This window comes from Neolamprologus multifasciatus, chromosome 10, assembly GCF_963576455.1.
Source record: "Neolamprologus multifasciatus chromosome 10, fNeoMul1.2, whole genome shotgun sequence".
NCBI lineage: Eukaryota > Metazoa > Chordata > Actinopteri > Cichliformes > Cichlidae > Neolamprologus > Neolamprologus multifasciatus.
In genome coordinates, this window is record NC_140448.1 from 24,247,591 (window position 1) to 24,262,240 (window position 14,650).

A 14,650-nucleotide genomic window follows, 5' to 3' on the forward strand; every position below is an offset into this window, starting at 1 on the left:
CCCCTAAAGGTTTGAGATGCTTGCACTCTCATGCAAACTGTAATTTGCTCACATGCTAAATGTAAATTTCTTCAAATCTGTTTAAACAGAGGGACGTTTAACTCTTCAGGACCATTAAAAGATTGCTGTTGTAACCAACAGATTATTTTTAGACACAGAATGTAAAATGATTATTTACATACCAATGTGAATGTTTGAGAAGCTCCAGCTGCTAGAGGAAAAAAAAAAACCCATTCACTGCTTAACTGCTTCACCAAGACCAGCGTGCTCTTGTCTAAAGACATTAGTATGTAGTGACTCTTCTCTCAAGCACTACATCAACTACTTCTTTCAATTCTCTCATTTCACCCACTCCTTCTATGTTTATTCCCCACAGTGCTCACTGGAGGTTGTTGCAGCCTGCTGTGCATGCTGGATTGCCAGAGGCTACCATTAACATTAGCCACTACCAACCAACAGTTCAAATCAGCCATTGTCTCTTAAAGTTTCTCCAGTGGGAGCTTCACATCTGTTCATTTTGTAATTCTAATGCTTTACTGTAATATACACTTAAACCTATTTTGCAGTCAAGTGCTCCAACTTGACAAAACAGATTGCTGCACATTTCTCGTCCTCCTTTCCGATCAACAGCCCCAAGAGTGCCTCCCCCCCTCCCCATCCTCACAAACCAAACAACCACTCTACACAACGCACATGCCTCATGGGAATTTGTGTTTGGCCTCCACCTGAATCCTACAGCAGGGAGCAGCTTTAGTACCTGCCGTAAGATCCCACGGGGGCTCTCTTGGTGAATCCTATAAATAAACTTTATGCCACGTCGGCTCTGCAGTCTTATACAAATATAGTCGCAGCGTTGGGAAACGGGCCCATTCCTCAGCCAAACGCTGGGGTTTTTTTGTCGTCTGAATCACACAGGTTTTTCCTCCACTCCCACATGTGTTGTATCATGATTTCGAGGTTGTACATTCAAAAGATTTGTTTTTTTGACTCCATATTTGGCTTCGGGAATTTCCCCCATAACTGTCACATTCTTGATATATGGAGAAAAAAAAGTGTTGAACATAGAATCCCCATTATGATTTCTTTAATTAAAATAAATCCAGGCAGACCTTGTTTAAATGTTTGAGAGACACCACATGCATGCAAGAACCAAATATGGAGGAAACGCGTACAATCGCAGTGCATGCACAGTCGAAGACTCCCTCTGAAGTCTGTAGGGTGATGACATCACAAGCTCACATGGAGTAAAAAGACTAGGAGGCGTCTCGCTCAGTATTCTGTGCTGCATTCGCAGCCAGCACAGAGACACACATCAAATGAAGCTCATGTGAGCAACCCGGGCTCCAACTTCACCTCAGATGTGGAAAGGGTTCAAGTTAAGAATAAGATGAAAACTGTCCAATCGCCAGAGTCACGTATAGGCAGGACAGTGGTGACAGATGATGGTGGTGGTGATAAACAGTAGACAGAGCGAAGAACATGTGACTTAAAGCTTCAACAATTTTTAAATGAACCAAAACCAAAGCTGCGAAACTGTAACAGTAGAGTATCCACAGTATCCTGAAGGGTGATGATCAGCTATGATGAAGGGCTGAACAATTATACCAACTTCAACTGCTTAAAAAGCTGTGGCCACTTTATGAGTGCCTGACAACGATTTCTACATCTCAATACACTGTGTACAGTACTTGAGACACCCCACATTTCTTTACTTTTCCCCCCTTTCAAGGAGTGAGACTTTCTTATTGTTTTAAACGTGCGCTTCAGCAATATTTCTCCATGCTATCCAAAATGTATTCAGATACTTTTCCTTTAGATATCAGCCTTTTCAGTCCAGTTCCTCTGCCTAACGTCTTGCACAAAACTGCCCTATTGATATGTTCCAGATTTAGGTGGAATTTCTGAGTTTCCAGTCAAAATTTTCATCTGGAATAATTGCAACATAAAAAAGGCACCTAAGTCAGTCGATGAACCAACGTTACAAGAAAATTTAAAGTATCTTAAGACACTGAATCTACCAAATAAATAAAAATATGAAACAGTCTGACAGGGACAAAATTAATAAAAATACAGGGCTACAGTCATTTTCCATTTTCCTAGCAAAATATAAAGAAATGGTTAATCGTCCAAGGCTTCACAGAACTATAAATGCCAAAAGTGATTCAACGTTTGCATGAACATTACCACAGTTATTTCCCCCCATAATGTACACACTTCATAACAAAGGAATAAGATGAAATATAACTGGCACCCACCCACCCTTCAAGCCAATAATAAAAATACAGAGGAGCCAAGTCATATTTCAACGTGCCACCAACTGGACACGTCCTCGATATAAACTGTCCACACCCGAACCTTCTTGGAGGGATGTGCCTTTATCACAGGGTCCAGACGCAAGCCGGTGATAGATAAAAGTAACTCGAGCTGGACAACCTAAGAGAGGGACTATAGTTTGTATGTGACACGCGTGTAGTGTGTGGGGAGAAGTGCAGTACAGTGAGTACAACAGACACTAGGCTGCTACCTAGCTTAGCAATGCTACACTTCGTGAACAAGCCATGATGCTCTCAGTTTTGATATCTGGCACTTTTAAAAAGTTTTTTTAAGAAAAAAAAAAACAACAACAACACAGGATTGGTTATGTTGAGACTTCCATTTTCAACTTTTGGTTTTAATTCCTTCTTACTACAGAACAATGTAAAACTGTGCATTACATCCTACTCGTAGCCCAAGAGCACACATGTTAAAATGGCTTATTATGCAGTGGCATTAAAGAGGGAAAAGCAGAAACTCCTAAAATTAGAGACACTGTTACCATATGCATTTCAAACATAAACATTTTTGCCAGTCAACTCATTATTTGACTATGACAGTAATGAAATCTTCAGGGGGAAAAAAGGAAAACTCAGCAGCACCAGAGCATTGAGATGCTTCTGTAGGTTCAACAGAAGCTAACAGAAGCTATCAAATTCCCCCCTAACCTCCAACACAGTCTCATTTACACAAGCTCAGTCAGCTGAGCTCCCATTAGCTCCCATTAAGGACCCATTCAGCAGCTGAAGCATGGTGGCAGCCTGGTCTGCAGCTGTAGTTCCATTTTACCCATTCAACTGTTAACACTTGTTCAGGGATGGCGACCTTTGCTGGCTCCCGACACCTCGTAAAACCCGCCAACAAACAGATCCGTGGTGTGTGACTACACAAGAAGGGGAGTTTTGTTTTTGTTTTGTTTTTTTTTTTTTTGGGGGGGGGGGGGGGGGGGGGGCTCTTCACTAGTGGCATCAAAGAGAGCTATGGGCTGGGACAAATGCAGGAGACAGAGTTGTCCATGCTACTTTTAAAACAGCAACCCCCTACAAAGTGCTGAGCAGCTCTGAATATCCACAGACTACCAGAGTACTTCAGATTTACAACTGAGAGGTGAGATGAAAACCATACCATGCTACAGAAACAAAAACAGCACATAATCTTATACAAATAGTGTGCTAAAAATAAACAATCTAAAGTGGTGACAATAGAAAGTAAATAAACTAAAGGCATGTGATGCAAATTATAAAGAGAAGACAGTTTAACTGCCTTCCTCTACTCAACTACTCTACTTAAAGGTTTCTGTACGTGCTATAGGAATGCTAATGCACTGAGCTCAATCTATATTTGCATGTATTCTGTAGATCTGCCGATTGTTTCCGACTCCCCAACCAAGCTAAGGTCACACCTCAGCTGACAATTACCACAACAGCAAAAAGAAAATAACACTTTAAATCATTTAGGCGCTTCGAGCTGAAAAATGCATAAATCACCTCAAAAATTGTGGCTGTGTACACCAATGTCAGCACTAAACCACAACTCTCCAGGTTATACTTTTAAATGTGCCAATTCTCAAAAACACAAGAACATTTGAGTAATTAAGGACAATTCAAGACTATGATTAGCTGGTGTGTTCATGTTAGCATGACTTCATCACACAACGCAGCAGATGCACAGCACCTCCAGTCCTACTACAACTACGTTTAACTGGAAATAGGTAAATGGAACGCAACATTACACCCACACAAAACTCCCAAGTGAAGAAAAACACCAACTCCTGATCTCTAAATGAGAGAAAGAGTCATATCAATGTTAGGGAGATCCACAACGAGTCAGCCCTGTTACTGTTTCGACACCATTAGCCAACACTGAATTCTCAACAGATGACAGTGTCTCTCTTCCATCTGTGAAGTTGTAAATTTGAAGCTCAATTATAGAAGAGTATACCAACATAACCCTCCAAATTGTAGCTCAGGGAGTGGACGCAATGTTAGGTACAACACAAAGTGCAACACATTAAAGCAACATTTAATACACTTTGATTATTAGACAGCATTAACCTTAAATACACACGAAATATTTGCATTACCAAAGTTTAGCCATTAGTCCGCCCTCAGTTTATTGTTTTCTGACTTTTAGACTACACTAACTACCAGGAACATCCATACTGAACGTTTTGAATCTGTTATTGCCAATCACATTAAAATTATGTAGTGACCCAAAGAATAAGACTGTGGATACAAGTGGTGGAAATTAATTTCCTCTAAAGGGTGTCTGGCTGTTCGGGAAGGGCTCAGTATAGAACAACTCCTGCATATTGAAAGGAGTGAGTTGCGGTGCCTCCTAGATGAAGCGTTTCATATATGTCCTGCTAGGCGGCGGCCCAGGGCAGACCTGGTATACACTGGAGAGATTACAGAGCTGAAGAAGAAGAGCTAAAAGAGAAGGTGGCTAAAAGTCAGGTCTGGGCTTCTCTACTTAGAGTGCTGCTATTATGACCGTTGAAAACAATGGATGGATGGTTGAAATACTAAAGTCATGGTAAATAACTGGAGTGAAATCTCTCCAGAAAACAGCCCTGGTACTGCAAACTAAACTTGTTTAAATTTATTAGTACCAGAAGCAACACACACACAGAGCCAGAACAGAGCAGTGAGGTGTTGTAGGAGGACAGGAAACAGAGTGGTTTAGCCAAAGTGGCTGCACTTTGCTCCTAATTACAGTTCATTTTATGCACTGGACATTGGTCAGCTCTCTATATCACCTTGTTTTTAGCTAATTGATTTTTGTTATCACCAAAACTACTTTGAAAATTAGCTGGAAAAACACTTTTTTTGTTTAATTGCCCTACTTTGCCTGAGAAAGACACAAAACAACATACTACAGATGTTAAAGAAATCTAAAGGTCAGCAGCTTCAGCTTCTCCTAGGTCAGACCTCTCTCAGTAATAGTGAAGGTAGACTGGATTTTTTAAATGTACTTTGCTGAAGTGGAAAAAAGTAAACAGGACAGGAAGTAGAAACAAAACAGCTCATGGGGTTGGCAGGGCTGACAACTGCAAGCCACAAAGTTATCGCACCCCTCACTCTCACCTGGTTTTGTTAAATTTCCTACAGGCAGCAGTGGTGGGGTACACATGCAAATGTGTGCATGTTACAAATGGAGCTTTCATCGTTTCACTGTTTCTCCATCTAAAATATTGCATCGGCCAACTACTTTGTGACAAAAATCAAATATAATCAGCTGTCTGTGAAGATTCTCCGCCCACAAATGAACTACAACTCCACCCCGTCTTGTACTGCAGTCTTTGTTAAGCCACAGAGTTTCTTGTAATGGCTCAACCCGTCACTAGAAAAGAGCCCATCAGCATGAAGTCCATGGCAGTGGAGTCAGACTACGTCCAACTCAAACGAGGATACGATCCTCATTTGATGAGCAGTTTAAATTTATTAAGGACCAATACTGGTACCTGGTCATTTATTTGTCTGGTAGGAAAGAAGAGACAGGAAGCTCTGATTTTTGCGCTACTAGTAAAAATCAACTGAGAATGGTGGTGTTCCAACAAGTGGATAACAGATGCTAAAATCAGATGCCACACACATACACAACCACTGGCACAGTCCCACCCTGCTCCACAAAGAAAGTGAAGGAGATCAAGATATAGTGTACACTGTGGGAGTTTTGACTTCCAGTAGGTCTACAGAGCAGTTGTGTCATGCATGTGGACAAAAAAAAACAAACATACAAACTTCTCCTAAAGACATGCCAAAGGCACTGAAAAGCATGGATGAAATTAAGGAAATCCCAAAAAATTGATTCTGTTCATCTGCACACACTAAATCACTTGGATGAGTGATGAAACATTTCTCCCACTGAAAACGCAACGTCCAGTTGAACAGAATCAACTTTCTGGGAAGTCTCAATTTAAATATACTCAACAAGCCATTGTTGGAAATGATTGATGAGAAAGGAAATGCTTTAAACATTTGCCATATCTTAAGGAGCCCAAGAAAGTGCTTTGGTACACAACACTGGATGCAAACATAATTTGTGTGCTCATGGTAACTCCACAGTGCACATTTAAGCGTGTGGTCATTACTCTTACACGCCAGCCTGGGGGAAACTGGTATGGTGTGCTTGAGCGCCAGTGGTGGTTTGGGGAGTAAACATGAAGCCACACTCCCTGAAGAACAGCCTACAAATATTAACAGTCTTACACTGAAGCTAACAAACAAAAACTGCGCTTTACTAATTTTGATCCATCACCTCTGAACAGAAAGGTTACACATGCCTTTAAATTTCAACCAGAGTGTCGTCTCGTATTTTCTCTAGGACAGCAAATTCAAAGGTCTGATAAGAATGTCCGCTCTGAACTCTGTACGATGACATGGAGCAACTACCCAGCCAGGTCCTTACTGGGTCAAACATTTTATCTCTCACTCCTGTTAAATGTTCATAATGAGTCAGCTGATGATCTGTCTTTTAAATGGTGGATGGTAATGGTAATTATGGCGGTATATGTAACAGGATTTATGTTATGCTACTTTGCATACATTAGGTGTGGTTAGAAAACTCCAGGTAAACTTGACATTAATATGAAACCCAATCACTCTGAACCATGGGGGGAATATATATATATATATATAGTCAAAATCTGCTTTTAACATACAGCAACATACTCCCACTGTGACATGTGGATAACCATTCCCAGTCATGAAGGTTCTAGCTTTATCCATAACAGGATTCCAGGATCTTGTTCAAGGACACACAGAGTACAAACGGCTGATAAGAAACTACAGTGTGATCGCTTACAGGGTTTTAAACTCAATTTCCACCTTCTGTCTTACCAATTTCCATGATGGAGGGGATCCTAGTTTCCCTAAATGACCACTTGAAACTAATCATAAGCCTACTTCTATTAGCTTTTAAGGTGACACTGATGCAAAGCCAGACCAACATAAAGGTTTGCCAGGGTTTGGCAAAGTAACATCGGTTTAACGGCCATCAGAGATGGCCAAAAAACACCCACAAGCATCCCCTGGCTATTTAAAATATCCCACTTACAGAACTCCACTTAAGAGTAGTTTTATTCCCACCAATGGCTCTGACTAGCTAAGGAGCAAAATCTTGACCTATTGTTTTGTTAATCAAAAATCTACCGTTTTATGACAGGAATTGGTCTGTGTGGTGGATCAAACTGAGCCAAAAGTTCTGGAACCACACAACCACAAAGACTTATTTTATCATTTCTTCAATTAATATAAAATAGCTTATTTGGACCAAACTCAGTCCTTGTGAAACATCTGAGTCTTTAACATCATAAATGTGTGTTATTAAAACTATTTTGCAGAAGCAAACACTTGTATGTTGACATATTTTATGCTAAACTTTCTCCAAGTTTGTTTTTGTACATATTCCTTATGTGCTCTCATTCTTCTTGGCTTTTACCTGGGACCTGTGTGCAAAAATTAGTTTCACTTCCTGCGAATGAACATGTTGGAATTACAAAAAAAAAAAACACAGAAGAATTAAAAATTCCTCACGGTAGACATATTTCTATATCACTGCCCAACCCAAAACCAGGGTTTACCTACATCCCCAAAAACTGAAATCTATTTCCTGGGAACTGCTCATAAGTCATGGGGACAAAAACCTGTGACTAGAACTTCCCAGCTACACTGGTAGTGGCCTTGAATCATAAGTAAACAAGAAAACAAAAAGGTTTAGAGCCACTGCCTCAAAAAGTCAACCAGCAAACCGGTTTCAATCAGGATAAAGAAGGGGTGGAGGGGGGCTATGCTGCCTGGCAAGCTACAAACTGGCTCTTCATGTGCTGATGTGACAGATTTAGGAGCAAGAAGCAATCCAATCCACCCTGAGTACAGGCTGAAGTCTGCATGAGTTACACACGCTTTCAGCTCTTGTGCAAACAAAGACTCGGACCTGACTGAGCGGCTGCAACACAGCCGGCGTGCAGGAAATCACACATGGCTGTGAGACATGAAAACCACGTTGCTTTAACAGGACAGGGAACTGTCCCCTACGTGTGCATCACCAATTATCACTCCACCTGATAGATTAGCGACAAGCGGTGTGGATTCTGGGGCAACTTCGTGTGAATTGTCACAGACAAAAACATAATAGTAATCCGTTTTCTGGATCACTGATCGATAAGATAAAATCCACGATGAAATCTGCCTGCTAGCTTCCAGGCTAACGACACCTAGCAGGGTGGAGGAGCATACTAGGTACCGGGTTTTGCTCTGACAACACATGCACGACGTGACAACCGGCTTCTTTACCACGAAAACCCCCGGACCGCCTCAGGCAAGACCGCCACATGCGACATCTGCCCTCTAATGCAGCGAAGTCGCCCAAGCAGACAGCTAGCTAGCTAACAGCTCTCATGCCTTTCTCTAGGGGAACACGTGGAGTGAACACGTGACGTCTCACAACAAACATGCTGGTTTTTAGAGCTTAAACCACCAAATGTTTCAGGTTTGACGAGAATTTTAGCACCGAGGAGGGCTTTCTAAACGACTGAGAGGCTGACGTGTTTTACACGGGCTGATCGGAAGCGAGTATTAGCCACATGGGAGCTAGGCTAACATCTGAATGAGAAGGGCCCGGCGAAGGACTAGGCCAAAAAGGGAGTCCGTGTGCTATTGTTAGCCGGCTAAGCTGCTACACAACCGAGCATACTCGTGCCTTTAATGCTAATTGATGCAATGCGAGAGACATGGGTGGATGTCTCGATCGACTGATGCGGTTGACGCTGTGTCGAAACCGGTCCCAAAAGCAAACAGTAGTAAATACTGGTTATATTTGGCAAGCTTGGTGTGTGTCAGCAGAGCAGAGATGTGGCTGTATGCAAGGGTGGGTGTCAGCAAAAGAAGGGGGAGGGAGATCATCAAGACAGGGGAGCTTATTTCAGTCTTCTCCTCCTAACTTGAAAGTTTACTCTATGCAAGCAAGCATGCACGATGACATTGCTAAAAATTAATACTTCTCCTAAAAAGCCCCAAGAAAGAGACACCAAAACTCTCTCAAGTAAAAGAAAATGCACGATCTGATGACACACCAGTGAGCAACTTCACAACCTTTGCACCACAACACACAGTGCCTATAAAACGTCCACACAAGTGAAGGGCTATTTGGGGTACCGGATACCTGAACTGCACCTTTAAATTTCAGAAAAGCTGCAGGCACTTTGGAGCACCTTTACTTTTTTGGGGGAAGGGTGTGCTCACTTGTGCAATCAACCACCCATGTCCCCCCAAGAATAGCTTTCACTATGAGGTGGTGGAGGGAGGGCTTTAACTCCAAATATAACCAGCCTGCAAAATACCACAGTTAGAGCTTGTTCATCAATTCTGTTGCCTCACTTTTTTCCTTTCTTTTTGGTTCAATAAATCACCCCCATGACTCCCCCTGTGCAAGCAGGACGACCACACCTGTGCAGGCAGACACTAAACACAACACTGACAGCCAGTAAATCAACACATAGGGAGGGTACAGACCGTGGTGTGCTTGTCCATTCACGCTGACCACGGTCACAGCATTCATTTTCCTCGTCCACGGGTTCACCTTGGGCGGGGGAGCTTCAGTAAACTCCTTTTTGTTGCCACCGCCGCCTTTAACTCCCTCCTCGCTTTGCTTGTCTTCGCTGTCACAGCCGCCTTTGCTCTCCTCTGTCGCCCGCTTGGAGGTCTGCTCCTCCGAGCCGGTGGTCCCTCCCTGTCCTGGACTGCTGCTGCCGCCTCCGCCGCTCCCCTGATCGGCGACACCCGTCTGCCGCTTGGCCCCGTCGCCCCGGCCGCTCGCCTCCTCCTTAGGCTCACTGCGGATCACTTTACCGTGCTCCTTCGCTTGAGCAAGCGGGTTGCCGGGTAGGAGAGCCTCCACCTGAGTGGCCATTTCCCACCACCGTCTTTCTTCCCCCCTCAGGATTACCAGTCCTCCCCCCCGGCCCGAATTCGCCTTCAATTTCAGGGAAACGTGAAGTTTTTCCGCAGAGTCTACCGCCTCTGTGTCGCTCCGAGACAAAAAGAGCTTCAGTCCACGACGCGGAGCAGTCAGCGCCGAGTTAGAGCATATACAAAAACCCAAGAAACGTCTCCGGGGCCTCTCAGGATTACAACCTTATCTCCACCACTAGTAGCAACATGGATGATCCCCACCACGCGATAGAAAGGTGCGCGCACGTACAGTGTGGAGGGGGAGGAGACACGTAAAACGCAGGGAGCGCGCTTTTGGGTCAGGTCGACGTGCTGCTTTCATGCGCTTCCTCGTCATAAAACCTCTTAATTTCCAATTTAAAGTGGCTCTTTGTCGGGCGCATTCAAGTGCGATCAGTAACGAAATGTATCACTGAGTCACGCTGTGTGTTTTGGACGAAGTTAGCTGTTGAAACCAAGGACTCACACCAACGACAAAGACATTTTTATACATGAAAAAATAATTAATCATTTTAATGCATTTTTTCCACAATGAAACGGGAATAAAAGTGAAACACATCATTTATATATATTAATGACTTTCACATAACAATTGGTTTAACCCAGCTGTCTCAAATTTTGCTGTTGGGGTGTGACTCAGCATGTAAGCCCACCATGCATGAAGTTACAATATAGGAATGACCAATCAAATGCTCCAAAAAGGTTTCCCATCATGACTTATGACCCTCAATCACATGCTACATAAAAAAGCTAGTTAAACACCTGTAATGTTTAAGCTGTATTTAACTAAGCAAAGGAAGTGTAAAGGCAAAATAAAATAACTTAAAATAGCAGTGCCTGTCCCACAGAAAATACTATCAGTGTGAAATGTGTTACAAACATTCAGTCAGCAAGTCAGCAACGTCTGTTTATATTACTGTTATTGATTTTATACAATTTTATTAGTAAAAGACAACAATGTTGGATGAGATGTCTTTGGACTTTAGGAGGAAATCCAAGCACCTGTAAAGGTGAACAATTAATTTTCCCAAGAGGCCACATGCCAACCAGGGACTGTTGTGCAGGGCTGGACCAATGACCTTATAAGGAGATTAAATAAACTTGTGCGGCCTTCTGCAGTTTCTCATGTGGTATCTCGGAAATATGAAGTGCCCACCCCCTGATCTTGGAGGAAACTTATGCAATTATAACCATCATCACCATCTATCATTCCTTATACCCTCGTCTACATCCACGTCAGATTTTTCCGATAGACTTAAACGCACCGCGGATCTTTTGATGACGTCTGGCTCGCTCTTTGGACGTGTCACCGTTTCATCACCTTTACCTCACTGACTAGCTGACCAAAACACAAGCTTATTATTGTAACAAGTAGTTTACAAATACATGTTCGTGGGTACCACGTGGAATTTGTCCTTTTATATGCTTGTATAGATTGTTTTCTCTTTTTTTAATTTAAAAAAAAAAAGGAAACGAAAGAAAAGGAGAAAAAAGGTGGGCATGCAAACCCCCTTCTCAGAGTTCACACACTATACACACACGTGTGCATACCGGAGCTGCACGTGTGTGCTCCCTCCTGATTTCCCCCCAAAACCCCAAAAAAACAAAAACAAGCTCTTCCTATGAAGTTTTCTACTTTTACCGAAACACACAGATGTCCCAGTTGACTATGCGTCCGTTGTTCTGCGTGTGTTTGTGTTGTGTCTTTAGCGACATTACGCGTGGGTCAGCATTACAGACCTTTTTTTAGCTGGTCTGGTTGATTATATAATGTGCTACTTTATACTCAGCGTGTGTAAAAGCGAGAGTATGGGAAAGAGGGGACGCGCCTGTGCGTTTGGAGAAAGAAAATGATGACTTGTGTTGAACGCAGAGGGGAAAAGTGGCTGTGCATTAGCAAGCTGTCCCTCAGGCAAATATTCAGTTTACTGAATACTGAATACTCCAACATTAGATTAGAGTCAGAGGCTCTGAGATATAAAATAGCAACATAAAATATTGCATTCCAACTCTATAGTAAAACATTATCTGTGCAATATACAGTATATGAATATACTAATATAATATATAAGTACAAAAAGCAGTCATGTAGGGCTTGGAAGTACTTTTAGAGTGTTTTTGGACTGTAGAAATATACAAAACCTGGATCAACCCCGGTTTCCACAATAGGACATAGTTAAAGTTGATTTACTCTAAAACATTTCAAATGAATACAATTTAATTTATTTAGTACTGAATCATAACAGTTGTTGCTTCAGATAACTTTATATTGTAAGGTAAAAGCCCTGCTAAACCACTGAAAACCCCAACAATCAGACGACCCCCTACGAGCAGCAATGGAAAGGGAAAACTCCTTTTTAACAGGAAGAACTCCAAAAGAACTAGAACATTGTATAATACATAAGTTAATGGACGTAAATATCGTATCTATTCGTATTTCTTGCAGCTAAAATGTGAAATGTACAGGACTGAAAAATACAATATTTCCTTTTCAAATGTACTCCCTGGTGCGGTGAAGTGGCAAAAAACTAACCTAATATGATACATATAATATAAATGTGATACAGTGCAAAATACCATTTAAATTATAAATTCTGTACACTGTAAAATAAACATACAAAAGTACAGTACTGTGCAAAACTCTCGAGCCACAACTCATGTCGTTATATTCTGCTTTTAAGAAGCAAGACTTTCTTGTAATTTTTTTAAAGTGGCTTTGAGCAATAGTTCTACAGGCTTTCTGAAGGTCAGTTTTTCTTTGGACATTTGCTGTTTTTTCACTTATTTTCAGCCCACTCCTTACACCTGACTATTTTCAGATGAATGTTTTTGTCTTAAGCCACTAAAGACTGACCTATGAATCATTCAAGCACAAAAAAGGCACCTAACTCAAGGAAAACCAGTGTTGTGTCTGCACAACAGGCAACTTAACAAAGAAACATTTTTACATTGTATCTTTAGAAACGTTGTTACCAGCAGCTTGCCACAAAAACATAATGAACAACGCCAAATAAAACACAGTTTGGCAAGCATAAAATAGTATTTTTTCAAGCAACAAGTTGATTCTCAAAGAGCTCTTAGCTCAAAAGTTGACATATCTGGATATGGTGTGCACAGTGTCCTTAAAAAAATTGAGGAAATTGGAAAAGTGGAGGAAAAAAGAAGAGATGGTAGGCCCAAAAAATATCTACAGTAGATGAACAGTATATTTGTTATATTGCAAAATCTATCAAAAAAAAGAAGAAGCAACAAATAGCAAAACAAAAAATAAATGAAGGGTTTAAAAAACAGCAAAACTAAATCTGAGTTAGCTGATTCTTGATTCATGGAAAAACGCTTTCCAAATAAATATTGCAATCACCAGCTCTACTAAAACACTAACTTCACCAGCTTCACAAAGTGTTTAAAAATAAAACATATGTGTTACAATAATTTATGTGTCAAATTTATAAAAAAAATTTGACACATCAGCCCAGGAGCTGTAGTTGTTGCACACAACCGACAGGATTCCTGGAGTATTTTCTGAGTAAAGCCAGAACTATGCTGTCAGCCAGCACTGATCATGGCATGCACATACTTCCTCTTAGCCTACTAATGGTTGCATTATTATGAAGGGCGTAGCATCAGTTGCTATATTTGAATGACGGGTGTGTGCAAGAGAAAACAGTTCTGCGACAAGAGAAAGTAATGAGAAAAAAAAAGTTTGGTTTGATTTAAATTACACCAACCATATGAATGAATTCACACCCATCACATTCCTGCACGCACATTCTCCAGCTCTTCCTTAAAACGGGTGGTCCTGACTACTGAGATCAATAAAAACTGACAGGTCTTTTTAAAGCTAGCACCACCAATTCTGCAGCATTCATATAGCCATAAATAGTATGCTATTTTTAAACCGACCCAGTAGCAATGTGACCTCACTGCAAAGAAACCAACCACATGTTCATTTTTAACATCAGACTATCTCCCAAATCCTCTATTAGGGATGAATTTTCATCTAAGCTGCCAACATTATTGTGGTTTTTTTTCAGTCAGTGCTTCACCACAGGGAATGCTTTAAAGTTAAAAATAAAAATAAATGCTTAGTGGAAGAGTATTAATTAGTAGCTGTTACACCAATACCAATTTGTGATACCAAAACTGTGAAACTTCAGACACCAGCTTATGTAGACCTAAATCTCCCACGTGAATGAGGGCATGGTGGACAAAACTGGACCAGCTGCTTTTCTCTAGCTGTTATCCACATTATAATCATATAACTGTCAGAAAAGTCAGTCGTCCTGCTTTAGTCCTGCCAGAACACAATGTGTTTAAAAAGTGTGTTCAGGTATGTTAATTAATAAAATACTTTCTTTATTCATAGAGTTGAATATGAATGTTTC

The 14,650-nt window shown here is 41.3% G+C and overlaps 1 protein-coding gene across 5 annotated transcripts in view; it reads right to left on the minus strand.

Annotated features, from left to right (window-relative positions):
- Positions 1–10,544, minus strand: part of larp1 (La ribonucleoprotein 1, translational regulator) — a 48,801-nt gene extending 38,257 nt beyond the window's left edge. For 3 of the 5 annotated variants that reach the window (XM_085174751.1, XM_085174749.1, XM_085174747.1), the window contains exon 1: positions 9,828–10,544. In XM_085174751.1, coding sequence (XP_085030877.1) covers positions 9,828–10,224 — 397 coding nt within the window. In that variant the 5' untranslated portion in view covers positions 10,225–10,544. The remainder of the gene's footprint in view (positions 1–9,827) is intronic. The other 2 variants (XM_085174750.1, XM_085174748.1) reach the window with 1 other exon arrangement.
- Between the last annotated feature and the right edge of the window lie 4,106 nt (positions 10,545–14,650).